This window comes from Polyodon spathula, chromosome 8 (assembly GCF_017654505.1).
Source record: "Polyodon spathula isolate WHYD16114869_AA chromosome 8, ASM1765450v1, whole genome shotgun sequence".
Classification (NCBI taxonomy): Eukaryota; Metazoa; Chordata; class Actinopteri; order Acipenseriformes; family Polyodontidae; genus Polyodon; species Polyodon spathula.
In genome coordinates, this window is record NC_054541.1 from 24,493,930 (window position 1) to 24,521,921 (window position 27,992).

The window sequence follows — 27,992 nt, forward strand, 5'->3', positions numbered from 1 at the left end:
CTGTTCTGTCATTTATCAGTCATCATCTGAAAAAGTCGGCAGTCAGTCCATTGCACACTAGATGTGTTAATATCGTGCTTCGGAGCGCTGATGTGCAGTAGAGGCTTTGTAGTAAATATACCTAGTTTTAGTATTTTAATAAAAAATAATATCAATGCCTAGTTCCATGTTTTCTTTTTTTCCCCCAGTCTTTGTTGGATTGATCATGAAGTAATTTTTGTTTGGCGACACACACAATTTAGTTTTTCCTTTTTGTGCTGGGAACTGAAAGAGCCCACGTGTCTTCCCAGTCGTTTTTCATTGGTAAATGTAATTTTTAACGCACATCAAGTCGAACCTGTTTTGATTCTAAAATTGACGCATCAGTGTTGTACGACAATTACGGACTCAGTGTGCAAGGTGCAATAGGGAATGCACGTGATCAGCTTTTTTCTTCTTAGACGCACATTAAAATCGGGTGCATGATCGGATCCAGTGTGCAATGGCCTTCACCACAGCATATTTTACTGTTTGGGGCATCCTGGGAGGTTGAATTTGAAGCCACTATAAAAATGACCGCTAGGGGTGATACTAGATATTTAAGCCATAACTCCATGTTTCAGGCTTTTTGATCAAGTCTAGAGGCTTTCTTAAACATGCCAACTCTGAGTGTTGAAACAATAATTTACTAGGAACACATGGTAGCCATATGAACAATAACTATAGTTGAAATATTTTGCAAATTCAAAGTTAGAAAGTATTCCTTTAAGAAAGACCTGCTATTTAGAACAACTGAATGCTGTGAAATCATAAGCAGTTTATATCGGGCAGCATTGCTGAATGTAAGCTGCCACTGTATTTAAACCTCTACTGCCCTGAGCACTCATTGCTTTGCCTATTTTTTTTTATTTTTGCTTTTTAATCTTAAATGTGTTTCAGTCTAAAAACGAACAAATGTTTTGCACAAAGAACTACTCAATATATCAAAATCTGTACAACAAGGTGACAGTCTTTATGCTGAAAAGTGACTCGATGTTTCAGAGAAACTAAATTATTCACTCAGGTTCTCTGCTTAGAGCAATATGCACATGAGGATAAATAAAACAATTGAAACAGGCTGTTGTGTGAAAATTGTCCTGGTTCCCTTGGTGATGAAGCTGCCATACTGATTTGACTTGGGTAAAAGGCACAGAAAAGGATACTTTTAGTACTAGTTTTCTCCCCTAGCACTTCGTCTGCTTGAACCGCATTGGACGGCAGGAGTGGTGGTCTACCAATAAAGTATTTTATTTTTCCATAAAATGTGAGTGGAGGGAAAAAGACTGCAGGCGCTATGTTTCATTTCTGAGCTGACTCACAGATGGAGTACCTCCTGTCCGCTTTGGCACATAAACAGACAAAGTTATTACACTATAGGCAATAAGCATGAGTTTGGTAGGAATTGCTATATAGTGCATAATACAATGCAGTGCAATATATAATGTAATGTTTTGTTTTGTTTTCTTGCAATTGCATGCATTATATATTGGTTCAGATAATATATTATTTAAAGCATGGTAAAATAGGATAAACTCAAAATAGTGAGTATTTATCAAACCACTTTCCTATATGCTATTAGCTAACAACTAATAACAATGTATTTATTTTTCTATTGTTTTTGCTTTTTTCTAAACTACAAAGGCAAAAATGTTAGGGGTATTGTGATAGTCAAAACGCTAAAGCCTTTTGAGTGATAATCTGCACATGTGTAGCTGTATAAAACAATCACTGGTGTGCAGCATTCATCCTCCTTAGCATAATCTCACTGATGGGCCTTACTGTATAGCAGCACGACATCACTGGTTCCGTCTTGGTTACAGTTAAAATATCTTAATGGTCCTGTAGGGATTAGGATAAAAGGCTTCGGATAATTGCTTTTTTTTTCTAGCTCAACTCACTCGCCAACGACAGGCAATTCGGTCATTATCGTAGATTATAATGAGAGTGTGTTCTCATTAACCAAATTGCAAATGGGGAAACCTTTCAGAAAGTAAGACAGATTCATGAAATTCCATGATTTTACAGCTGCACAGCTCTACAATCACATTTAATTTTACACTGGATCATATTGAATTTATTTACTGCATCCTCCTTTGAATCTGATAGCCACAAGTTTGCCTTTGAAGCAGATGAGAATATTCAAGCATTAACTGTGGGAAGCCCCTGGTGATGTATACTGTTGAAGGTTTCTGCTGAGGGTATCTTTTGCAAACACCTCACACACAAAGTATCCCACACTATTTTAATTGTCATGCAGAGATGGTTTATGCTATGTAGAGAAAGCAGTAAACCTAGCCGCCATCCCTATGGGCTGTGGGAATTAAATCTTCAACTGCCTTACTGCAAAGCTGTTCTCTTTCATGGAAGTAGAGAAGTCTTCTCCCTTTCAAGTGCAACCAAATGGTTTAGTGGTTTGAATAGGTGCCATGGGATCCGCTACTCCTTTTAGATTGGTTTTCCTTGGGTTGAGTTCATTTATCCAAGAGCTGTTTCAAAGTGATCTCTACTGGGAGAAATGGGTCTGGAGTAGCCATAAACTACTTATCAGTACTAATTAATTGACAGCTATATGAAAGAAGGCAGTGGCCAACATGTTGACTTTGTTTCTTTTAAGTTGTACCTCGGAACTTGATTGAGTGTTTTGAAGTTGTGGATGATAAGCATTTTAAAGCCCCCATGCTTTTGTCTTATTATTCCCAGGTTGGGGCGATATCTCACTTAGAAACAGGAACATAAAGGACATTCTTCCATACATGTGTGTCATAATCTGGAGGTTGGGTCATATTCTGGCAAAAGTTGTGCAAAGTTTGGTTCTGGGGGTTATATGGAGGAGTCTGACCTTTTAGTTCATATTTTAAAATCCAGAATTGACAGGTGCAGTAGTCCTCCCAGCACAGAAGCAGAGTGCAGAGGCACAGTATCTGTTTGAATCCCATCTTTCTTGAGCACAGCTGGGGTTTGATCTCATTAACTCCCTACAGAGCAGCCCTGCAGACTGGTGTATTGAGCTAATCCTCCAGCCTGTGCAAGACCCATCATGTACCAGTGGAATAACATAATCCAGTTTATCCTCAATAGGAACTCAATCCCACTTTGCATCAGGGTGTTCACAACCACAATACAGATGATAGATCTGTATACAACACCATTAACAATTCATATGTATGTCCCTTTACTGCACTTATCGCGTGTTAATTGCGTGTTTATGCCATCAAGTGTGTTTTATAAATTCCGTCCAAGATTTCACAACCCTCGGCGTCTGTTTTACGGTCATAAAACATGTGCAATCCTTTTAGAAATCTGGGCCTGAATGTTTACTTGCATTGTGGGCAGCTGGCTAAATGTGCAACGAGGACATTTTATTATATCTGACAACTGGATGGTAATTATGATTTAAGGAGACTGTCTAGGATGACATTATTAGAAAAAAAAAAATGACAGTAGCTCTAGGCTAATCCTGTTCCATACAAACTCTCTTTTGGGATTGAAGCAGCAGCTGAATAATGTTATCTTATGTTTTTTTCTTGGAATGACAAAATATTGAACCTTGCCATTCATAGATAAAAGTTTCTGTGGGGTTGTGTGATGATTCTACAGTCAGCATGGGTCGTCATTACTTTTAAAAAGCACCTTATGCGAATCCAGTCTTGGTGGTTTATTTTTATAGTATCATTCATATATATTTAAGCAAAGTGTCCTTCAGTTTCATTTTCCGTAAAGCTTTTTGTTTTTATTGAAACACGACAGTTTCTAGAAACATCTGGTAGCCTAAACGACGCTTCCAGAAAACCACAGTCCTATCTGTCAGTAACGGTATAACTCTCTTCTTGTCTGCAGCTCTGCATGCCCAAAGGCCTCTCCTTCCGGACCCAGGTGGACAACCGTGAGTCGCAGTTCCATTCGTACCTCATAACCCGGGAAGATGGCTCGCGCACATACGGCTTTGTGCTGACATTCTACGAGGAGGTGACCAGCAAGCAGATCTGCACAGCCATGCAGACGCTCTACCAGATGCACCACGCTGAACACTCGGGCAGCGTCTGTGCCTCGTCTTCCTGCAGCATGGACTCCCTGGCCAGCAGCTTGGATGAAGGCGATGCCACCTCTCTCAACAAGCTCCACTGCTGCAGCTCCTACAATATGAGCCGCGATACCCTCTACGTCTCCAAGGCCCTCTGCCTCATCACCCCACTGCCCTTCATGCAGGCCTGCCGTAAGTTCCTCACCCAGCTGCACCGGGCCGTCAGCTCCCAGCAGCCACCGCCCCTCCCCCTGGAGAGCTACATCCACAACATCCTGTATGAGGTACCCCTGCCACCCCCCGGCCGCTCCCTGAAGTTCCATGGAGTGTACGAGCCCATTGTGTGCCAGAGACCCAGCCCCAGTGAGCTGCCTCTTGCAGACTACTCACTGAAGCAAGTCTTTGAGCTGCTAGGGGTGGAGAACCTAGTGCAGGTTTTCACCTGCGTCCTGCTGGAGATGCAGATCCTGCTCTACTCACAAGGTAAGCCAGGCGAGCTGCGAGGACAGAGAAATGTACTTTGATGTTTGTTTGTTTTTTGCTGTGGTAGCAGTTTAACTCCCACTTGCAAATATGTGAAGAGAGCATTAAAGCAATGGAGACTAAAGACCAGATTACTCCGAAACTTTATTTTAGTAAAGATATTAGTAAAGATATTAGTTTTGTTTACTGTTTTGAAACCTGAGTTCACCCCTGCTGCAATCGCAGAGTTTTATTTTGGTGATCGTCTATATACACGAAATACTGCTGCTATTTTTACCAGTCAACAAACAGAATTGAGACTTGTGTATTCGTAAAAAAAACGATTTGATCATTAACTTGTATCCATTTATCAGCTCAGAGCTCATAATACAGGGATGTCATGAAGATGAAATAGATCTGGCTAAGCAAAGCAACAGTTCTACAAGCCTTATTAAAATGAATATAGCATCAGAAGCTGTCACAAACATGCATATCTCTTTTCATAAGCCTCTTAGTTTCGATGTTTTTATGTAGTTGGATTGTCTCAAATCTTCCCCATGATCAGTCCCACTTTGTGATCTACAAATAGCATGGTTCACCACCGTTATTTTACAAATAGCATGGTTCACCACCGTTATTTTACAAATAGCATGGTTCACCACCATGACTTTTTGATCAGAACTGACAAGGTGATTCCTCGTAATTGCCTATGTTTAACACATTGATTTTCATCAGTAGCGGTTTTAGGCACAGGCAGCCTATGGGGCCCTGAGGCAGCAAGGGGGGGCCCTGCTGTTGTGGCTCAGTTACTATAAAAGAATGACTTATTAGCTGTGTGCAAGTTTATGTCAATATGTGCCGTGTAATCATGTAACCCATTATTTAAGCTAAAAACGGTAAGACATTTAAAAACCCGACACCTACAAATGAAGTTGCCGTCTGTATTGCAAACTTGAGGGGAATACAGGTGTCTTGCATGCATAGGGCTGAGTGTTTGAATGAACCTGGAAACAAATGAAAATAAATGCGTTTCCAGCCATGATGCTTAACTACATCTACAAGGGAAATTTGCTTGAGCTGTATCCTAACCTCAGTATTGCCTTGCATATGCTTTTGACTGTCCCTGTTACAGTAGCGGGACAAACGGCACCACTGATTTTTGCTTTCAGGGCTTCAACGTAAGACCAGCTTTTGTTTAAGGTGTCTGCAAACTTAAGTGTTGAATCGGTAAAAATAATTGACTGTTTCGAGTGCCGTTTGTAAGTAGGCTGTAAGCTTGTTTGAACAGTGGATAAACGAAGAAATGCAAAAGCTATGTGAAGTGTGAAATGCTAAACTGAAATTGCAAACCCTTTTCTAAGTGTTACATTTGAAATGTGGAATACTGTAGTTAACTAAGTGTTGACATCATTGTTATATAAATAAATTGGTATTTGCTTTTCTGTTGAATTGTTTTGACTATGGGTTTGTTGACAAATCAACAGTTTTCTGTGGATTCGTAGCATAGCACAAACTGTACATTATATACTGGACAACCTTTTTCCATGTCCTTGTCAGCAGTGTCACTTTCCCACCCAGCTAAATTCCATTTAGATCTGGAGAAGGTTCGAAGGTGTACCCTACCTAATACCCCTCTGTAAAACTACCCGTTGACATTCAAAGAAATTCAGTTTATTCCTGTAGCAGCTGTGCCACGTGCATTGGTTTGCTGCCAGGTGGGAGACCTAAGTGACTCATAATGTTACTGTTCACAATTCTTAAGATGTTTCCTTTAATAGGCCTGTGTGCTTTTAATCATCTCCTTGCTCCAGCCAGGCTATAAATGAAAATGAGCTGCGGAGGCCCCGCTGCCAAGTACCAATGGGCACTGCTGAAATGTCCTGTCATTCCCCTCCCGTGTGCGCTGAGCTCCAGTGTAGCTTCCGGAGTACCACATGGTGTCAATTCAGCCTTCACACGCTGAGAGAGAAGTAAATAGCTGTAGAATAGTCCTCCCTGTAGTCCTAAGTAGGTTCGGGCTGAATGGGATGTCAAAGAGGCCTGATTGTTGCATGTAATTTTCTAGGTTAGGCTGTTGAACAGGGAAGCTTTGAAAACCTGCATATCTTTGCACCAAACGTAATTCTGCCACAGAACACAGAAATTAAAAATAAAAATAGCAAGTGAAATCCTGGATGGGTATAGGATGTGGTCAGCCACCCAAGCACTCAATCATTTCAGTAAAGCCTCTTGCATGTTTCCCTTGGTACTGCCCTTGCCTGACAAAATACAGGAGTACAACCTTTTTGAGATTGGAGCGAAATGTCATCATAGCAAACGCATTCTGTAGAATTGTGCAAATCTTTATGGGGTCACTCTCATACAGTAATGCTAGAACCTCAATTGTCATGATAAAGATTTTATAATGGACAAAAATGAGTTATACCATTGTTGTCAAATAACTCATGGAATAAAACTCAAAATGTTACAGATATTATCAAGAGCAGTACATTCTATGAGGTTTTTTTTTTTATGACCTGCTCATGAAAAAAGATATAAAAACAATAAGGTGCAGCAAATAGTTTGACCCACAGTAACAGTTTTGAACTTGTTTTAAGTATAGAATTTCAAGTCAAACTAAACTAAAAACTAAACACAAATCAGGGTGGATAGCTGTAGCATAGCTGAGTATTTAGCTATAATTAGATGATATGCAGGATTTGTATTACCCATAATCCCTTTGCATGTGTTTGATGTTACACTAGGAAGAATTTTGAAACCCAGTTGAGGAATGTATTCGTTTTAATTGCCTCATCAGGATGGATCTTAATCATGAGAATTGTGAGTATAGTGGTTATCGCTTATTAAAAATGAAATCCCTGTCTGGCATGTCGAAGTAAAATCTTTGTGTTTTTTTTTTGCACATGCGTGCGACTGGGGTACATTTTCAAAATAAAGTTTGTTTAGTTGTCTTGACCTTCATAAAAAATTGCAAAAAAATATATATGTTATTAAATACATCAAATCTGAGCTCTCTTGGTAATGTTTATTCCATCGTGTAGTTTTGCATTCACAACACGTTCACAGTCCCAGTAGTATGCTGAGCCACCACTTTTACTGAAGTACATTTTAAAGAGAACTCCCTAAATACCTCTGTACCATGTTAATATTGTTTACTGTATTAAATGTGTAATGAACCCTAAAAATGGCTTGGCTTTTAGCTAATCAAAATCACAGTCCAAAAGTGACAAACAGAAATGACATATAAGACATATCTATAAAATGTAAGACAATTTTTTTTCGAGCAGCAACTAAATCTTTTTCATGAAACAAAACTTGAGATGATGTATTCCATGCTTTTTTGTAACTTAGGCTTTGTAGTTTTCATGTACATATTAACTTATAAATATACAAATTTAACCTTATTAGAGAGTTACTGTATATCCGTAGTAGATTTCAAATTTCTGCTTATTTTCGATCATAATCTTTTTCTAAATCCGCCCATCTGCATTGAGTTGGTGGAATAACAAAAGAGGTGGCAGGATAGGGACTTGAGGTCACCTATAACACTGTTCATTTGTACTGAAGGTAAAGGATGGCCAAGGCTGGGTGGTTAATGGCCTCAGAATTGCAGTGCTGTTGTTCGTATCCTTTCAGTAACTGAACCAATTAATCTGAATCCATTACTAGTACACACAACACTCTGTCATCGTAACTGCTTTATGATGAATCATTTGTACTTCAAGATTGCCATGCACCATGTGCTTTGGGCAGCTGCAGGGAGATTCTTTGGCCCATGGCAGCTGTTTAGATTCTTACTTGGAATGTCTTAAAGAAGAGCTCTGCTGGCTTAGCCAAGCTTGTCAGAATTCCCAGACAGTATGCACTGGATGATTGTCAACCAGTCTTCCTCCCTATATATATATAGAGGTCGCAAGAGCTACTTTAAACTGCTGAGTTTAAAAGTCACAAGGATGTGTTAACCAAAACAGAAAATAATCAAAAGTAAATCTAAACACCAAGAAGAATACATTGGTCAAGTTAATTGATATTTCATACTTAGACCAAACTGATATTTTTAGCAGCGTTTGACTGTAAACCTCAAGCTTTTCTGGGCTCGCAGGACAAATCCCTGTTACATGCTTTAATAACAGTAGTTTGTTGACAGCCACTGCAGACAGACACATAATGAATCAAATCCACAACATTTGGAGCAGTTCATCAATCTCTGTACCACTTCTGGAGAGGGTTCTACCATGGCTTCACTAAGTCTGCACTTGGAGAGCTTGTAGTGCCCTTATGAGACTGGCAGCCACCCTTCCTTGGTGGCAAGTGCCTGCTGTCTTATTTACAAGAAGAACTCACAAAACTGTAATCGGCACTACCTTCCCTTCTTCCAACTTTATGGGCTATTAAGTTTGGGCAATTGCTTTTCATGCTCTAATCTTAATAAAGAAGAAAGTGTGAGACCCCGCAGGAACTAGTGCAACCAAACTTTGCATGGCCTCCCCTTTCATCTAGGGGAAGGTCACGGGATGAGGGTTTGGATGAGAGTGTACCCTTATGGTTTCCAGAGAAACTTGCTGTTAGCTCCATCAGTGATTTGTTGTTTTATGCTCTTAGCACTGCAGACACTAAGCAGATACAATTCTGTTTAACTCGTGGTAAGAGTTTGGATTTTACTAAATTCATACTCATGGAAAAAGGTAGTTTTTATTTAAAAAAAAAAAAAAAAAAAAGCTTCAGGAAGCAGTGAGCATAAAGGTTCAGTAATCATTTTTAGTCAGTGAGGGAAAATACATGTTGCTACCTGATCAGTGATCTGCAGTTAAAAGACTGTGAGACAGAATAGAACATTGACAGAACAACTGGGCATTTGGAATGTTAAGGGAAAACTCCAGATCAGCTCACCCCAGACACATCTATTAAGTGAGCTAAACCCCATAGCTGCAACTTTAAATGCAACCTTTCTGTGTATTACTCGGGCTGCCATTGGTCAGGCTCATTCCTTAGGACGTTAATTGGATTGAGAACAGCCGATTTGGGCAGACCAAGGCTATATGGCAGTCGTACCTGGATAGTGTGGCAGTCATGTCTGCCTGCAGTGCATCATTACTCTACTGATAAGATGACAATGCTGTGATCTGTTACTCCAGAGAGACTGGTTTGAACAGCGCAGCTGGAACATCACACTCCTCTCATGGCCAGATTAGTCACTCAGGTTTAAATCAGCTTGACTTCCTGTGGAATGAAGTTTGCCAGTATCTTGGGTAGGGCAACCACCAGTGTAATTTCCTGGCAGTTCAAGGTTCATTTAATGTAAAATATGGTCCTCAATTTAAAAAGGTAAAAAATTAGTTGAAGAGACTTACATGCACAGTTAAGAGATGTTGGTTTGCATATGCCTTCTACACAAAGCACCCTTAAACAATGCAGGTACAGTACTTACTGTAGATCTGTTTTATATTGGTTAAAAAGACCGACCTTCATACGCCATTGTTTAGTGCTGTGGCTAACCACAAATATCATTGGAGGATCGTAGTTATTTTGGCTTTAATGAGAGAGTAGGATAAAACATACAATGCAGGTTTCAGTTGAACCCTGTATTTACTGAAATATGCTATTATGAGACCTTAGCAATATTTTACGACAATAAAGGTCTTCAATTGGAATTTCAAGTGTTGTGTTTTTTTGTTTTTTTTAATTGTTCGATTTGAAAGAGCAACATGTCTTCTGAACTAGTCACAAGAGAGCTGCCAATTCTCATCTGCTGGCCATGCATGTGCAGTATGTTCCCTATTGCTCATATCTAGAGAGCTGGTAATCCAACTGGGATGAAATGTGTATCGGAATATAAGGATGTAAGGAGGAGGCTGTCTGTATGTACTTGTGTCATGTTTACATTTTATGTGATGTTTTTAGATTCTGTACTCTGCAGATACTGCAAAATAAAGATGGTGCTCAATTAGGAACATAATAGTTACACAATAACAGCAAAGATCTCTGCTTTTGCTGACAGTTACAATTATTACAGGATCATTTGATGATGAATGAACATACAGATGAGTCTATTCCACGCGTCTGATAACTGTCTGTCCAACCTTTACACCAGTGAAAGCTTGGTCAGCTTCCTAACAATTAAATAAGGTCTAATCGTCTTTGTCACCAGCTGTAGCTACTACTTTATAATGCTAAAGGTGCCAAGGCTGTGCTTCAGTGAGACACAAGGTGAATTGGTAATGTATCAGTGTCACCAACATTCACTTTCAATATTACTTCTTCTGGAAGACTGGCAAATAATTACCTCACTCACAAGCCTTTGCACAGATGGACTATATATTTTATAATTTGTGCTTTGTATCCTAAATGTGCAGTATTTTGTACTGTGTTGCTATATCAACAGTCCATCCATATGTTGTAGTCTGTAAACAGGTTGTATTACCACCAAGAGGTGTATTGGTATACAGTCACGGTTCAGAGTCATTGTTATTGTTGTCAGTTCAAAGTATTATCGTCATTATAATTATTGTTAACTTCAGACTGGTATTAGTCAGATAGTCATTGTCCATTTATCACATGAATACTTCACAGCATTTCAGTATTGAGTCAACATGGTCCTGTCCAGTTTTACTTGCAATGAAACAGAGAAGGACATCTAGCACAGTCACATCAGATTGAAGCCCTGAACAAAGAATATTTAGTTCAACCTTGCTGATAATGAGTTGTCTCGAATGGATTTATTTTTCATAAGAGTCCTGGCTTTGGATCATTGCCAGTCATTCAGCTAATTGCCCTTGAGACAAAGGTGACGGAAAGGCTGCTGGATTCTAATGGAAACCTCTTATATTAAATTAGTTCTAAGGGATTGTAACATAATATAAGATCATCTTTTTTTCCCATATATACATAAAGCAGAGATTGCAAACCCACAGTATTGTCCAGTTGAACACTTGTGCTTTGTGAGCAGATCTCGTATGCACCCTGAAAATGTTCTGAAATTAGATTAACTGCGTCAGTCTGTTTACACCAAGGCTGACACGTAAAAACAAATGTTAACACAGAAAGAAATACTGGTATATTAAATATATATTTATGAAAAACAATGTTTCAATTGGGCGTCAACCATTATTTCACATTTACTATAGTACTAAGCAGTGCATAATACAGTATGTTCTGTTAAGGTAGAAAAGTTATTTGCACATATGTTTTTCTGTGTTGGAATACAGACCATTTGGAAAACCGCAACTCTAATTAACATAAAGCATGCTCTTAAGCACAAACCAACTGCCAATTTTATGTTTCACTTTTCTAAAATATCCTGCAACTACACAAACAAAATAAGAATATTCTTATTTTGGCAAAAAAAATCAGCTTCAGATTTACAAAAATATGCTTAATTAAATAGTATTTGTGAAAAATTATATAATATATATATATATATATATATATATATATATATATATATATATATATATATATATATATAGTCATTTGAAACAGTAACTCCTCATTGAACTTCACCTACCTTTTATCCAAATTGAGATATTGATCAAGTACTCTTAAAACTGTTGCAGTTTTAAAGATGAGCTGAATACATTTACCAACAATATAAATATATACCTTATCACTGTAAATAATTTAAAAAATGCATCCTTATATTCAGCTCCGTTCTACGTAATTCATATTGATACTTGTATAGTTCTCAACTGCATAAGGAACTTGTATTCTCTATGCAACAAAGTGTTTCTGATAAACAGGTCAAGCAGTACGTTCTTTGTGTTGTGAAGGAAGATGTTTAATGTCTAGTGCAAGAGATGGAGTAGCAAGAGGTCCCCAAGAGGCTCATCCAGTTGAAGTGCCACCACTGGGAGAGCAGAATAAGTCACTCAGCTTGGACTGTGCCAGTTGATGTCCGTTGCTGGGGTCTCCGAAGGGGGTGTCATATTGGTTCTGACACTCCCGGGGTGGGGGATGGGAAACCAACAGTGACTCCTCATCACGCAACAGCAAACCCTACTGGCCAGACACCGAGCACATTTTGAGTGGATAAAAAGCAGGGCTCTGTTCTCCGGGATCGGTAGCCCACCCACTTCTGCTCTGGATTGCTCAGCGTAAAAAGCATTTTGACTTTAGGCTTGTGAGATCGGAGGACGCTCACACGCCCTCAGAGCGCCTGTGCTGTGTGGGGACTGGCTGCAATAAGGAGAAAAAAAAAACATAATTGGACATTCCAAATTGGGGGGGGAAATAAATAAATAAAATTAATAGTTGGTCATTCTAAAATTTATTTAAAAAATAAAATACAATTTTAAAAAAGAGATGGAGTAGCAACCTCCATCAGCACTGTGTGGGGTGATTTTGTTTGGTTGTTTTATTTAACAGCAGGGTCTATATTGGAAATCTATATGCTAATTATAAAACAATCAGTGTTTCATAAAAGCCGATAATGTGTGCAGTTGTTTCCTGCAGCTATTCCAGTATGTACTCATTAAACCTTTGCTCTGTCTGGTAGCATGCTTGTCCCTTTTGTTTAGCATTACTCAGAGTCTTTTTCTAACCTAAGATCAAATCTCAATTATTGATGTTTTTAATGTTTTCATTGTATTGTTGTTTTCCCTGCTCTATGGCAACATTTAAATGACATTTTCAGCAGTTTAATGAAGAGCCAAAACAATTTAGAGTTTCAGAAATTTGATGAAGCAGGAATATGTTGGGGGAGACTGTGTTCATGAAACATCTTTGTGTTATGCTTCAATCTACCTCCACCTCCCTCCCCAGCGATGAGCGTGCTGAATATGTGGATATGGAGTGTAATTAGTCATACACTGCTGCTGGTGGGAAAGATGAAATATGGAATCTGTCTTAAGCTGAACATAAACTACAGTGCAGTGTTGCATGCAGAAAATCACTAATCACAACTGCTCTGTCATCAGTCACAAGGATAGCTGAAGACAGGGCAGTCTTGAGAATGAAGATGGATGGCGTGATTGCTGGCTCGTTTATGGTGGAGGGTGACTGATAGTCCCCTCAGTGGCTCTGAACACCTGTAGCAATATATTTTCTGGCTCCTCATACAGAATGCCCTTCATGTCTTCCTGGTGCCTTTGAAAAACAAAATAGACCTTGTGTGAGAAAAAGCAGCCACTGCATTTATCAAAACCCTGGCGGATATTGAAGGCTGTCAGTTTGAGAAAACATGCCAAAGTTTCCTTTGGGTTTCCTCAAGGACAGATTAAAGGCTGCACCAAAGTAAGGTCACGTTTCAGTGTGTAATGTTTCAAAAACGCATATCAATAGGACCTTGCTACTTCCCTGTTGGTTTATTAGAATACCTTTATGAAAGACCTATGATTTGTCAATTGGAACAGCAAGTAGTAAGTCAGTGTGCTGCGACCTGCCAAATGTTCTTTTTACTGTAGATTTACTTTTCGCAAATGGTTTATGTGGAGTGATGTGTAAAGGAAAAGCTGCATATTAAGCGAGAGGCTTGGGTTATATTTAATTTTACTGGACCTATTGGACAGTTTAATAACCTTCATCTTGAAATTAAACTGATAAGTGCAAATTAGTCCTGTTCATGTACTGTTGTTATTGGCTGGCTAGTCTGCTAGTAGATAAATGCAGGAAAGATCCAGTTATTCATCACATTAGGCCAGTTTACACAGTTTTCATGTCCCAAAAAACGGTCTCAGTATTTCACCATAAAAGTCACAATTTCTTGTGAGATTCCAGGAAATGCTTGTGAAATCAACGCCCACTTACACATGTAAAAATTAGCGCATTCAAGTCCTTTCCTAAAGGCACTGTAAAGTCACATGGGCAGCAATTAAGGTAATTAAGGTAATGTTTAATTTGGAGTATTTAACTTATCAGATTGATGTTGCCGATAACCCCACTTTTTCTCTGTCTTCCCTAGAACTTGTCATAATGCTAATCATACATGGATCTCAATGTGTTTTGTAAAATATCATACAGATTGTATTCGCCAAGTTTCTGTTTAAAACTATTACAAAAAATGTTTGATAAACTGCATCATGGGTTTGTGAATTCAGGTGGTTACAGCTACTGTACAATACTTCAGAATACACTTGCAAATAGCTTTCCAAACAACTGTCAAAACAACTTTATTGAAAAGTACTACTAAGTACTATGTTTAAATGTGTATAGCTGTACTCCAAATGCAATTTCTCCTAGCTATGTCTGAGAAAAACCCATGTCCATCCTCCATTTACTTCCGTTGGAGCAATGAAGAGGCTCAGGTGTTAATATCCATAAGGGAAGAGTTTATGATGAGGCCGCTTGATGCAATACACAGCACAAACATTTTTAATCCACTCAAAATAAAATGTGGTGTGTAATTTTTGTGACTTATTTCTCAGGAATCAATACTACTCTATATTCCAATTCTTTTTTTTAGCAGAAGCAGTCATACAAGTACAGCGCAAGTGAGAATGCTATATTTGGTATAACAAGATACAAAATAAGCTAATGAAACAAAAATGTGATATAAAATAAAAGTACACCGTCGGATTACAAAAATTAAGATAGCTGTGCATCTCTAATAGCAGGACCCTCTTCATATCGCTGTTGTACAATTCTTGCTGATGGCTGAGGTAGCTGTTCCTTAGCTTCGCTCACTGTCAGCAGCCACCTGAACAACCCCTTACTGTCCACCACCCCCCCCTCCCCCCACAGATGATGTGTGAAAAGCAGTGTGAGCGACAGCACTAAAACAAAATATTTAAAAAAACAGGCACTATCCATCAGCAAATCAGATCTTCCATTTATGCAAACACAGTGACACGTGGATTCTTTCTCGCAAAACTGTTCTCTGCTCATGTAAAGAGTATTTTGGGGACTTTCACAGTTAACACCACAAGAATCTAAGAGGGCCGTTAGCATGGCTAATTGAAATCTGCACCCCTCCCCTCTCCTTCATTTGCATAACATTCAGGGAAAAGTTCCAAAGGGAAGTGAGAGACTTTACATGTAAACATAAAAAGGCACAGTGTTCACGTTTATTTCACGAGACACAAATGTCTAGAGAAAAGTGAAACACTCATTCACCTATTGTTGTCATTCTTCCTCCAGATTACCAGCGGTTGATGACAGTGGCGGAAGGGATCACAACGCTGCTTTTCCCATTCCAATGGCAACATGTGTACGTTCCCATCCTCCCAGCATCCCTGCTTCACTTCCTCGATGCACCTGTGCCCTACCTGATGGGGCTCCAGTCAAAGGAAGGAACCGATCGCTCCAAGCTGGAGCTGCCACAGGAGGTAAAGCACAAGGCCCTATATAAACTACCTCTGAATACTCCATAGTGTCCTGGCATGTAAGGATGTTGAGTAGTACCTGTATGCTCACGTGTATCCTTGAGCAAGACTTTTAACTTGAGGTGCTACCTGCTGAATACATTTATTTTTAAGACATGCAGAAACTGTACTTTTGAAACCAGTCTGGTAATGCCTGTGTTGTAGCTGGGAAGTGAATACCCAGGCATTTCGAGCCCTGATAGTCTCGATGAATGAAGAGTTCATCTTTCAGCTAATGATAAAGTGCAGCCCTCGGAGCAGTGCTTTTCCAGGACCCAGGCCAGGTTTTCCCAGCTCTAGCTTATAAATATAAATATAGGCACAAATTCACTTGTGTGTGAAAGAGATAACATTTTAATGAGCATCCACTGTATGCCCCAAAGACTCCCAATCTCCTCGACTCTGTGCATCAATTTAATTGTCAGACTTTCTTGGGCAGTCCAATTTTTTTATTCCTTTTTCCTGCAGATCTGTGAATGCCAAGTTAGAATTAGAAAGTCTTTTGAAGTATTGGTGCCCTAGAAAAAGAGACTGATAGGGCATTAGCTTTAGGCTGAACAAGGTTGTGGAAGACATCCAATCTGCTAAGAAAAAAAGGCAAAGACCAGAAAGAGGAGTTTTATTCTTAACACTTTAAGCTCTATGGAGTTGTCTTTCCCATAGTGTATCAATCTAAATTCACTGACTAGATTAAATTACAGTAAATTGAGGCTTTTGTTATTCATAACAATAGCTCTGGGGGGGGGGGGGGGTCATTGTTATAAGGCTGGGGCGATGCCAAATTTTTCACTATCAATATATTGTTCTTTAAATAAGCCAGTGCATCAATTCGTCGACGTTATGAAAGGGTTAAAATGCATTGATACATGTGGCGCTGAAAGCACCTTGGTGCTCATGGTTGAGTCTTTTGCTTTAAAATGCACTACCCATGAGAAGAAACCTACAGGAACTGACCTTGCTTGAAGCCTGTAGGGTTTTTATTGAGAACTATTCCGACATCTTTCCTGCTTTTGCAAAACTTGCAGCAATTGTAATTACAATACCTGTATTTTGTGTACCAGCAGAACAGGGTTTTAGCTGAGTGTCAGAACAGTGCAGACCAGCAAACACTCTTGTTTACATGAGGATCATTTAAAACGTGACAATTTCAATGGAAGCTCCTGAGAATTATTAAGACTTTGATTTGGAAAGAGCATGAGTCATTTTTTTATTTTTATTTGGAGGCTAAAAGAAAAAAATTTAAAAACTTTTAAACAACAAAACTGTAAATAGTTATGATGTTGACAGCTACCCCCAGAGATATTGATATATGATTTTTACGTTGTGAACAGGGGATTTTCAAAAGAAATGTTTAGTGCTAAGCTTGTTTCTATCTATTTCTACTACCATTGTTTCTCATTATTAATCTGAAATAGTTACACTGGAAAAGAATGTAACTATGTTGATGCAATATGTAAAAACACAGGTGTTATGGTTGAAAATGCCAAATTTGAGATGGTATGCTTTTTACAAGTGCACATTTTTAAAGGCTAGCGTGACCTCTGCATCTCATGGTCACGCAAATTAGTGATGTTACTGGAGTATCCCAAACATTACTTTCTTTACTTTACTTTCTAAAGGCAGTGTAGCTCGGTCAATACAGTATTTGTAATTCTAACACACGCTCTTAACTCCCGTACAGCTCCAATCCCATCAGTAAACACTTACAGGGGGCAGGGCAGGGGGGGGAGAAGGTGAGCTCAATTACATGCAGAGTCAGAGAGAGAATTGAGAGATTTAATCTATTCAGGTTTGTCTCTGGTGGGATTCTGACCTACAGTATGCTTTCTGCGGGGTCTTCAACACTTCTTTGATTTATTATTTTAATCAAACCCTGCATAAGTAAGCAACAGATCAACTTTTTTTTTGTGGTGGTATGTCACAAATCACTCTTTGTGACATCTTTAGTTAGATGAATATCCTGTATCAGGAATGCCAATTGGTGAAGCATTGTTAATAAACACTCCCATTTTGTTAGCCACAGTGCCAGATTGCTAGTACCATCTGAGCTACTGTAGTTAATGGAAACCTGCTGTCAGGCATAAGCTTTTGTTGACTTAAGTTTTATGCTATCCAAAATAAAACTTTGCTGTCACCTTGCCTCAAAAGACATAATTGTACATATGTTCATTGTAAATGCACTTCTCTATTCAGTCATACCCTGTATTTTTTGGTTTCTTACCTATGAACTAATTAATTGGAATGCAGTCCAAGTTTATATCACACATTCCCATTACGAAGGGTCACTTCGATCACAACTTGGGTTCTTGATCAGAGATCCCAGGGGAGACTAACAGGGAGTTATATAGATGGTTCAAACCCTGAAGTGCATAATTCGTGTGATGCCTTAGATAACTTTAATCAAGAGTAAATCACACAAACCCATTCAATTTTGAGTTTCAACGATTCAGAGGATTATCAGTACTCCTTATTAAGTGCTTTAAAAATTGATCAAGTGGTTACAGACCACGTCGGCTCACATTTGATAGGCAATCTGAGTGGTCCAGTACAAACTTAACAGCATTAATACTTCAAACAGTTATGGTTATAACATATTTTGCCCTTGGGCTAGACATGGGTAACGCTAATAAATGCCTACCGCTAAAAATCCTAAAGCATCTATATGTCACTCTCTAAAGTTAAATATAATTTCAACCTGGCTCACCACTGCCACACTGTCCCCCAAAGAGTGTGCCATCAGCCGTCCGCTTCTTTTCACTCCGCAAGTCTGCAATGCAGCCACCTCAAAACTTCAGCGTCGGCGGGCCATGCTGCACTGGGCAGCTTACAGGCAGGCCTGCATGCGCCCAGGCAGTCTACAGGGGTTGACTAAGCTGACCTAAGCTCCCACAAACTCCCCCCCCCGAGTGGTGCTCAGCCAATTTTCTCTCTAATCTGTAAAATATATGAGGTAATCTTCAGACTGATAACATATTTTCCAGCACCACAAGGTTCTTATTACTTATTGAGAGAGAGAGAGAGAGAGAGAGAGAGATGTTGAGATGTTATTAATATGTAACACCAGCTCTGTTTAATTATTGTGGTCTAAAATGCATTTCCTTCTCAACAGAAAGTTATACTTTTCAGTGTGTTTTAATAAACTTGTCTCTCTTCATTTACAAGTGTGTGTTCAACAAACTTGGCTTCTTTCTAGCTAAAAATCCCCTGCTTTAACAGACCTATGACAATTTATTGATAAAGACTCAGAGGCCCACTTTCTAACCAGAGCCACTCTAATTAATAAGAAACTTCAATTGTAAGCACTCTATTACAGTTTAACACTTCTTTTTTAGTTTCAAATGTAGTCCTGTCCAAAGGTTGCTTTTTCTTAAGGCAATACCTAAGAGGCTCTGTGCTTTTGGCTTACAAACTTCTTCCCAATTAAAGTTACCCTTTTCTGATAAGAACTTTCAATGTGAACACTTTTCTAATTTAATTAAATGAAACTGCTTTTCTCCTCAAGGTTACACAGGCTTCTGCTCCGGCAGCTCTCAGATAAGGGAAAACTCAGTTCATGTTATTGCCTAGCACGACCCCGTTACCCAAACTCACACAGATTCCATTTCTGCACATCACAGGTGTGTGTGACAGTCTTTAAAAGCCTGATACCTGCAAAAAAACGTAACCCTCCACCATCAGTGGGCAAACTTCAAAACTAAGCTGGTTTTATCAAAGAGCCAGACATCGCTGCCTCATACACCTTTCACTCAAAAAAAGTTGATTGCACCTTTTACAAGGGAGGAAGGGTTTTAGGGTCACATGTGACAGAAGGAACCCACTCCCATTCTGATTTTGTATTCACTCAGAAGAAATCCCATACATTAAAATATGAGAGATTTCCATTGGGATAATGAAACATTGAGTTCACTGCTGGGTCTACTGAATGGATGACACTGTGGTATTTGATTCAGTAGTCAGACTTGAAACAAGGATTTCTTGGTTCTAGGGAAACAACATAATGGAATGTACAGGACTCTTAAATCACAGTTTCAGTTTGGTTTTTCCCTTTCTCTGTCCACCCATAAAAAACAGAAGTAAACTGGAACAAACTAAATACTTTCTTCTTTTAAGGCAAATCTGTGCTTTGTGGACATTGATAACCACTTCATCGAGCTCCCAGAGGACTTCCCACAGTTCCCCAACAAGCTGGAATTCATCCAAGAGATCTCGGCAGTCCTGCTCCAGTTTGGGATCCCTCCCGAGGGCAGCCTGCACAGCAGCGAGAGCACCACCCAACTGAAGAGCCTAGCGCTGCACGACCTGGTCAGTGACAAGAAGAATGGCAACCTGCCTGGCGATGCCCTGGCCGTCTTTGAGCTGCTGCAGGGCAATGCCACGCTGGAGCGGCTGCAAGCCCTGGCAAAGCGCACAGGGGTGACAGTGGGGCGCGTGCCGACGCTGGGCGGCAACATGGTCAAGGAGAAGGATGGCAGGCTACAGTGCGAGGAAGAGGAGTTGCGAGACGCCACGCTCAACGTGCAGGTCCGCGAGGTTTTTGCCAACCGCTTCTCACAGATGTTCGCTGACTATGAGGCATTTGTTATCCAGAGTGCTACAGACTTGGAATCCTGGCTCACCAACCGTGAGCAAATGCATAACTTCGACAAGGTAGGAAGGGTCGAGCATTTCAACACATGCTTATCAGCAAAATAAATATATTCATAACCCATACTACACTATGTCTAACTGAGATTTTTTTTTTTTTTTTAAGAGATGCATTTTTCAAATGTTCCTTTTTGAAAATGCCTCTAAGGTAGCTCAATTCAAAATGTAATAAAACCTGGCCTACATACATTATTTAATTATTTCATTTTTTGGTTAAATTCAATGAAAGAAAATGGAACTGGAGACACATTTACTTTATTCCCAGTTACAAGACTTGCAGCAGCCTTGCATTTACTGGGAACCAGGAATGCTTCCTTTTGGTTATTGAAAGCAATGAAGCTCATGCTGTCTGGACAGACAACAAAATTTGACATTTTCTATTGAAAATTAGGGTAATGTGACCGGGTTTCTAGAAGAGCTGGTAATAATATTTGTATGTTTTTATAAGGATTACTAATCCACAAACAGACCCAAATGTATTTAGTAATATGAAAAATCTTCAAGTAACTGGCTTTTTAAGAAGTCATTCTTTAGGCTATTCTGCTTTCTTTCACTACTGAATAAAGAATTGCAGAGCGTCAACCTGCCTGTTGGTAGCTATGCTTACAAACCAGTTAATGCTGGCCAGTGCTGAAAGGCACATTTTTCACAGTTCAGGGAGCAAAGTGTACAGAAAAGAGTAAGAGACACCCAACATAAAAAGAGACATGGATACAAAACAGATTAGAAGAAAGGAAAAATAATGTCTTTCTTTGTTTACAAAAGTTTCTTGTATGCTCAGCCTCATTACTTGAGTGCTGTAAAGGAGAGTTTGAATGATTTAATGGCTTTTGAATCACTTAAATAAGCTTACATTAAATTAGTTTATTCAGTATAGTTAATTGAAATGCACAAATATGTCTAAATGTGACACAAACTATTGTTCTTCACCCTTTCTGCAATGTCTCAATCCTTAGGAGAAATCAGATGGCTGTTTTAGGTATTTAGGTGCGGGCAGGAAAATAATAATAATACCATTATGTCCAAAGTGTTTTATGCCTTTCAATTGCATATTTCTCCCTGTGATTAGGTTTGTATATGGAGCACAGTGCCTCATGGTGACTCTTTTTGTAATAGTATTGTACTGATTAATTTGTCATGGTGTGCATTGCAGGCCTCATTCCTGTCAGACCAGCCTGAGCCCTACCTCCCCTTCCTGTCCCACTTCATTGAGACGCAGATGTTCGCCACTTTCATCGACAACAAGATCATGTCACAGTGGGAGGACAAGGAGCCCCTGCTCAAAGTTTTCGATTCTCGCATCGAGAAGATGAGGCTCTATAACGTGCGCATCCCTAATCTCTGCTCATCCAACTACCAGAAAAGCACCATCTTAAAGGAATCGGGTAAGAGAGCACAGATAATAGCCCAGTCCACATTGACTGGGGTGGATTTGATTATACTACACAAAATCAAAACTGAATACTTTGTTTTATTAAACTGACAAGGAGGGAACCCTGACAAATACAGGTCTCCAGCCACAGTTTTGTATCGATCTCAATTGTCTTTATTAATTGAAACAAGTTTCTGACACTAATTAAATCACTAACTACTGTAGATGCTGCTGAAAGCAGTGTCATTATTCTGTTTTCCAGGTGAGTAGAGAGTAGATCAATTGGAGCTTGCTGCTGCTTCAGCACTTTGGATCACAGTTAGGAAAAATCAATGGATTTTGCACCGTATTTTAGCCTCATAATGGAGTGTGTTATGTAAAGATGATCAGGGTTTTTTTTTTTTTTTTTTTTTTTTTATTATATTTGTAATTGACACAGTAATAGTTAGATTTATTACTCTATACCTTGTCCAACATTTAATCTGTGTACCAATCAGATGATTTCTTTCATAGTGTGCATTCACTGGGTGTTCCTTAGCTCATATCACTTGCTCAGTCCTTCCAATCCAGTTTTATTGAAGATGGAACCCCCACAATAAAGATGAATGCATTGCAAGATTCAGGGTTGATTACAGTAGAGGGAATATTTCCTTTTTTCGCAACATACATCCCAAGTGTCACTCCTTCAGTGTGTTTGATCCAGGTCACGTCGATGTTCAATCTATGCTATTCATTTATCTGCAGCCCAGTCTATTGAACAGCGGCTCATGAAGATCGATCACACAGCTGTCCACCCACACCTGCTCGATATGAAGATCGGGCAAGGCAAATACGAGCAGGGCTTCTTTCCAAAGCTGCAGGCTGATGTGCTGGCAGCAGGACCAACCAATAACAAGTGAGTATGAGAGCTTTACATTACCTTACAGAACACATATAGACCTAAACCTCATGTTGTGAGATGAAACAATAAGGTGATTTCTGCAGTGTATAGGTTTTTGAAAAAGATTATGAAATTCCAGGAAAGTTCTGGTCCCAGTTCCTTCAGAAAACATTCAAAGATTTGAACATCAGTCAAAGCAACTGATATTGTACATCATGTATTTAATTATTGTTAAAATGAAAATGTAAAAAAAGTGAGCCTGAAAAATTCATTTTAGATCATGTGTATAATTTTCCATGGACATGGATGGTAGTGAGTTTGCAGTTGATCTTCTGACAAACCATAAAACTTTTAAGACACGAGAATATGGCACCTGGAAGCTAATCAACAGCCTTTGTCTGGTTTACAGTTAAAATGCAGTTCATAAAAATGGTAACAGCACGTCACGTTTTGTAACGTTGCAATTCATTCTGGCACTTGTCATGTACTGTAAAAACCTGTGTAAGTCTATTTTCTAGGTATTTTTAGGGGGTTCTAAAAAGGGGGTAGCAACTTAATATTTTTTTCCGAAATTGTTGTCTCAAAAAGGCGACTTATACATCATTTTTTTACAGTATTTCTTAAGAAAAGAAAGAGATCTGTTTCACTTTCTACCCTTCAGCAGATGGGCCAGCCGGACAGGGACAGCCCAGCGAAGGAAAGACCGCCTCAGACAACATTCCGAGCACCTGGGCCTGGACAATGATTTAAGAGAGGTAGTTCCCTTACTGCAGCTCTGTCCCCTGGCTTCCAAGACTCCTCTCCATTCTCTTACTGTGTTCATTTTCTGTTTTTCATCATTTTTTATGTTCTCTAAAAAAGCACGTTCTTCTCATACAGTTTGATTGTTTGTTACATGCAATTGATTTTACTGCCATGCAAAGGGTTTCTATGTTCCAGTTGATCAATCCAAAATCTTACTTGACAATACTGTAATTGGTTTTGTTTTACTCTGCCATGAACTATACCGGGGGTGTTAAATGCCACTTCTGTGGTGTTTTATTGAAGGTGTTTTGTGTAATTGTTTGTAAAGATTTAGTTGAAAATTTAGATTTATTTTCATAACACCCTAACCCTAGCTCCAACCCTAACCGTAACCCTAGCACCTTAGCGCCAACCCCAGGTCTAGCTCCAACCCTAACCATAGCTGCGTGGCAAACCACTGTCAACCACAGTGAAAACATTAACAGTGGTCTAAAAATAAATGTTACATATATAATAGGAATTCATGCATCAGTGGCATTCTGCTGACTAATATCTATCATGATACAGATTAGAAATAGTATTAAGTGGAACACAGACACTTGATAGATTGCTGCTTTATTACTTTTTTATTTAAGTCTTTTTTTATTTTAATGTGCTGTGCAGTTATTTGCATGCTGCTTCTCTTTGTTTGTGTCTTTTTCTCTTATTTGTTTCACCTCTGCTCTGGTTCCACGTTGGTCTGCTTACCCTACCATCCCAACAGCAAGTAGAGGGGTGTCTGGTCCTGCAGAACTCAATGGCATTCTGGGAGTGGGATCAGGGCCCACCTCCTCCCATACGACCTCCTAAAAAATCCTTCTCTGCCTGCTGTCTGGTATGTCAAGGTGCTACAGAGGTGCATCTTGAGTCTGCAGAATCCCCTTTTTGACCCCAGAGTGAAGGCAGAAGTGTTGGTGTGATGTTTTGGGGAAAATGTCCAGCAACCATGCTGTTTATTAACAAGAAAGAAGGATGTTAACTTTGCAGAATTGTAAACTATGCGTGGCAGAGTACATTTGCAGGCCTCAAGTTCTGTTTTGCTGACAGAAGAAAACAAAAGCATCCCAATGAGACTTTTACAGTAATTTTTAAAGCCTGCTTTTTTTGTTTTAGCAAATATAAAGCAAAATCAACCCTGTGGTGTTACAGAGCTACCCAGTGCTTGTATAGTGCATGTACATGGATATTGCTGTTCAAATTCGGCATTTAAATCAACCCTAACCGACCACTTAAATGTAAATTGATTTTCAAAGCTTTACTGTGCAATACTTCAGTACCAAGTATTAAAATCAGATGAAATAAACATATGGTTTACCTTTAAATAATTAACAAGCAATCAATAGCCTTATCACAAGTATAAATACATGTACAAGTAAAGATCAAGTAAAACCCACAGAATGATTCTGTTCCCACAGAAACTGAGTGAATAGTAAAACTGAAACAGACGGAGACACATCTGAAATGGGATTGCGCAGAACTCTGGAAAATGCATGGAGTGATCACTGTACACATCTGTGTGGCTTTTTTCTTATTTCTTCACCCTCCATAGAACAGTTCTTTTTTTCACTTTTCTGTAAAAACAGTTCTGTTAGTAGATGTCTAAATACCTCAGGGTTATTTGTGAAATCAAATGTATTGCTTACTCCCAACCTGGGGAACATAATTATATTGAAAGTTTGTGGCTTTATTGATTGGGGATGTTTGAACATTAAGTTATGTTCGCACAGCCTGCATTGTTCCTACTCTGCTCTCGCAGCTTTTGTTTAGTATCTAGGAACATAAACCTGCTTTATGTTTAAGTGATAATATAAAACAAACCATGATAGCAAGATGTAGAGATGTCTGGATATATTTAGAGAGAAGGGTTTTTTTTTGCATTGTCTTGTTTGATACAATATGTCACAAAGGGCAGTTCAGTTTAATGTACTGGATGAAGTCTACATTAATTCCATTCCCAATCCTTTAACCAATGTCACTTATGGCAACATGGAGAAATATCCTAAATGTAACAAAATGTTAAAAACATCAAATGGGTTAGATGCAACTTTTAGTGCCCTTTTATTGAGGAACAATAAAGCAGCACTAATGACCACATGTTCCTTTGGTTTAATCCAGAAGTACATGCAGGAGGCCAGGAGTTTAGGGAAGAACTTGAGACAGCCCAAACTGTCGGACCTCTCCCCTGCCGTCATTGCACAGACCAACTGGAAATTTGTGGAGGGGCTGCTTAAAGAATGCAGAATGAAGGTGAGGCACAGTGTTTTTGTACTGACTCTCACACATACAGATATTTATACAGGTAGTTTGGAAGCATAGTAAGACACATGCCAAAGAACCAACTCCCACCTAGGTGTCACTTACAAATATTGAACACTGTTTACACCTTTCTGGTACTTTTCACTGAGTAATTTAGTTCCTAATGACTTCTACACCACTTGTACTGTATACACAAATTTGCCTTCCATAAATGTCAGTCCTCTCCAAGTCGATTACCTTAAAGCTATTTGAATTTCTCCAGACTTGTTTGTTAAAATGTGGCAAGATGGTTCTCGTAATGAGATAAGACCAGGCTTTCTCACTGTGCTGCTTTGACCCCTCAGACTAAGCGAATGCTGGTGGAGAAGATGGGCCGTGAGGCGGTGGAGCTGGGCCATGGAGAGGCCAACATAACAGGGCTGGAGGAGAACACTCTCATCGCCAGCCTGTGCGACCTGATGGAAAGGATCTGGAGTCACGGGCTGCAGGTCAAACAGGTGCGCAGACACAGTGTTCAAGAAGACAAGGGTTCTACACGATAGCTGTGTCAACAGCTACAATCCAGTTATAACTCGCTGGACCCTGTTCAGCAAGGATGCAAAGAAACTGTTATTGTTCTGAGCAACTCCTTGCTAGTTTTAAACTGTTAAACATGTTTTATTCATTCCTTTCAGACAATTTGCCTTTGCCATTGTTGCTAAGTAGGGCCCAAACTGTTTATAAAACTACCTAATAAACCAATGATCTAAGAATGTTTTCTGTGGTTTGAGACTAAAAGCCTTTGTTTGTCTCGTCTCTGTTTTATCAACAATTTTTAACCCAAATGCTATCCTGTTGCAACTAATTTACAAGTAGGATTATTGGTGTAATCGGTATAGTAGGGAGGTAAATACACCTTGCTGTTACTAAAATTTGAATTTGGATTTGGTAGAAGAGCATTTGGGGTTTGGATATTTGGTGTCCTTGAACATTGAATTCACGAACAGGTAACTACAGTATCAGTTGGAAGTGTTAATGAATGCCCTTGCTAATTAGTAAATACATTTGTGGAAACAAAAACCTGTGTGATTTTTCTTCACACAGGGGAAATCTGCCTTGTGGTCTCATTTGCTTCAGTACCAGGAGAGGGAAGAGAAACTGGAGCAAACAGCGGTCTCTCCAGGTAAGAATCCTGCACAGTATCAGATGAATACACATCATTGTTGGAAATGAAGAACATGTTGTTTCTTACACACCAAAGGCTGATTTGTTTTTTTGTTTTTTTTCTTAAACAGCTGCCTTAAGCGTACTTTCACAAATGTGATGACTTCAAGGAGGCCACTGTTTCTTATTGTTGAAATTAAGCATACCTGTTTTCGTTGAATAATTGTATTCTGTTTTTTTCACCAATGTGACCTTGCAAATTGTCAAAGTAGTTACATGTGTAACCCACAGAAAGCAATAGATAAAACTGAAATACATTAAAACTCCAGTAGTTATTGTTTTGCTGTATGTCCATAGATCACTGCTTGCCTAATTCCATGCTTGTCAGTTAGTTGCGTTCACAGTCTCAACAGTAAGCCCCTAAGACTAATAACTTAAGAGCATTACGATGGGCCAAAAATGTGTCAACTTTAGACCAGAATACAATTTGCACTATTTTTGTGAATGGAAAACCATACTTTTCATGGTAAAAGCTAGTAACGAACAACATAGGCAAGTTTTTGAGTCTGCAGGTTAAACTGTTGAGTTGTCTGCTGTTAATGGTTTTAATTTCCATTTTCAAAAGCAGATGAGTCATTGGCACAGTGTATTAAACATATTATGTAAAAAGAATAATAATACTGTAAAGTATGTTTAATTAAGTTGATTCAATCAGCATTGTTAGGTTTTTAATACAGATAATCCCCTTAGAAAGCCTGTTCGCTATTTGTTCACTCTGTTTTTTATGTTTCTACAGTTTTGCTAGGACCAGAGAGACGGAAATCTGAGACAGGATTGACCATGCCTTTCCTCCGGGTGTCGCTTTTTCAGGACATGAGGTTTGTACAATATTGTGTAGATACCACATGATCTAAAGCTGTCTCATTAAAACTAGGTGTTCTTGGCATTTACCACTTGACATTCATTTCACATACAAATTCCTCAATGGAAAGGAAATGTATATTTGGAATCTGAATGGAAACAATAATTATGCATGTTTTTATAGATAAACAGGGCAAACAGGGTATAGTGTGAGCGTGGCTTTGATAAGGATGCATTGACAGTCAGTGGACAGACACA

General features: G+C 39.1%; 1 protein-coding gene across 9 annotated transcripts in view; it reads left to right on the forward strand.

The window, feature by feature from the left end:
• Positions 1–27,992, forward strand: part of LOC121319639 (DENN domain-containing protein 5B-like) — a 100,471-nt gene that overhangs the window by 51,069 nt on the left and 21,410 nt on the right. For 2 of the 9 annotated variants that reach the window (XM_041257259.1, XM_041257262.1), the window contains 11 exons: positions 3,856–4,522; positions 15,572–15,759; positions 19,906–20,442; positions 21,593–21,824; positions 22,556–22,706; positions 23,353–23,446; positions 24,199–24,309; positions 25,590–25,721; positions 26,075–26,227; positions 26,814–26,892; positions 27,670–27,751. In XM_041257259.1, coding sequence (XP_041113193.1) covers positions 3,856–4,522; positions 15,572–15,759; positions 19,906–20,442; positions 21,593–21,824; positions 22,556–22,706; positions 23,353–23,446; positions 24,199–24,309; positions 25,590–25,721; positions 26,075–26,227; positions 26,814–26,892; positions 27,670–27,751 — 2,426 coding nt within the window. Of the gene's footprint in view, positions 1–3,855; positions 4,523–15,571; positions 15,760–19,905; positions 20,443–21,592; positions 21,825–22,555; positions 22,707–23,352; positions 23,447–24,198; positions 24,310–25,589; positions 25,722–26,074; positions 26,228–26,813; positions 26,893–27,004; positions 27,752–27,992 lie in introns of those variants that run through there. The other 7 variants (XM_041257261.1, XM_041257263.1, XM_041257264.1 and 4 more) reach the window with 4 other exon arrangements.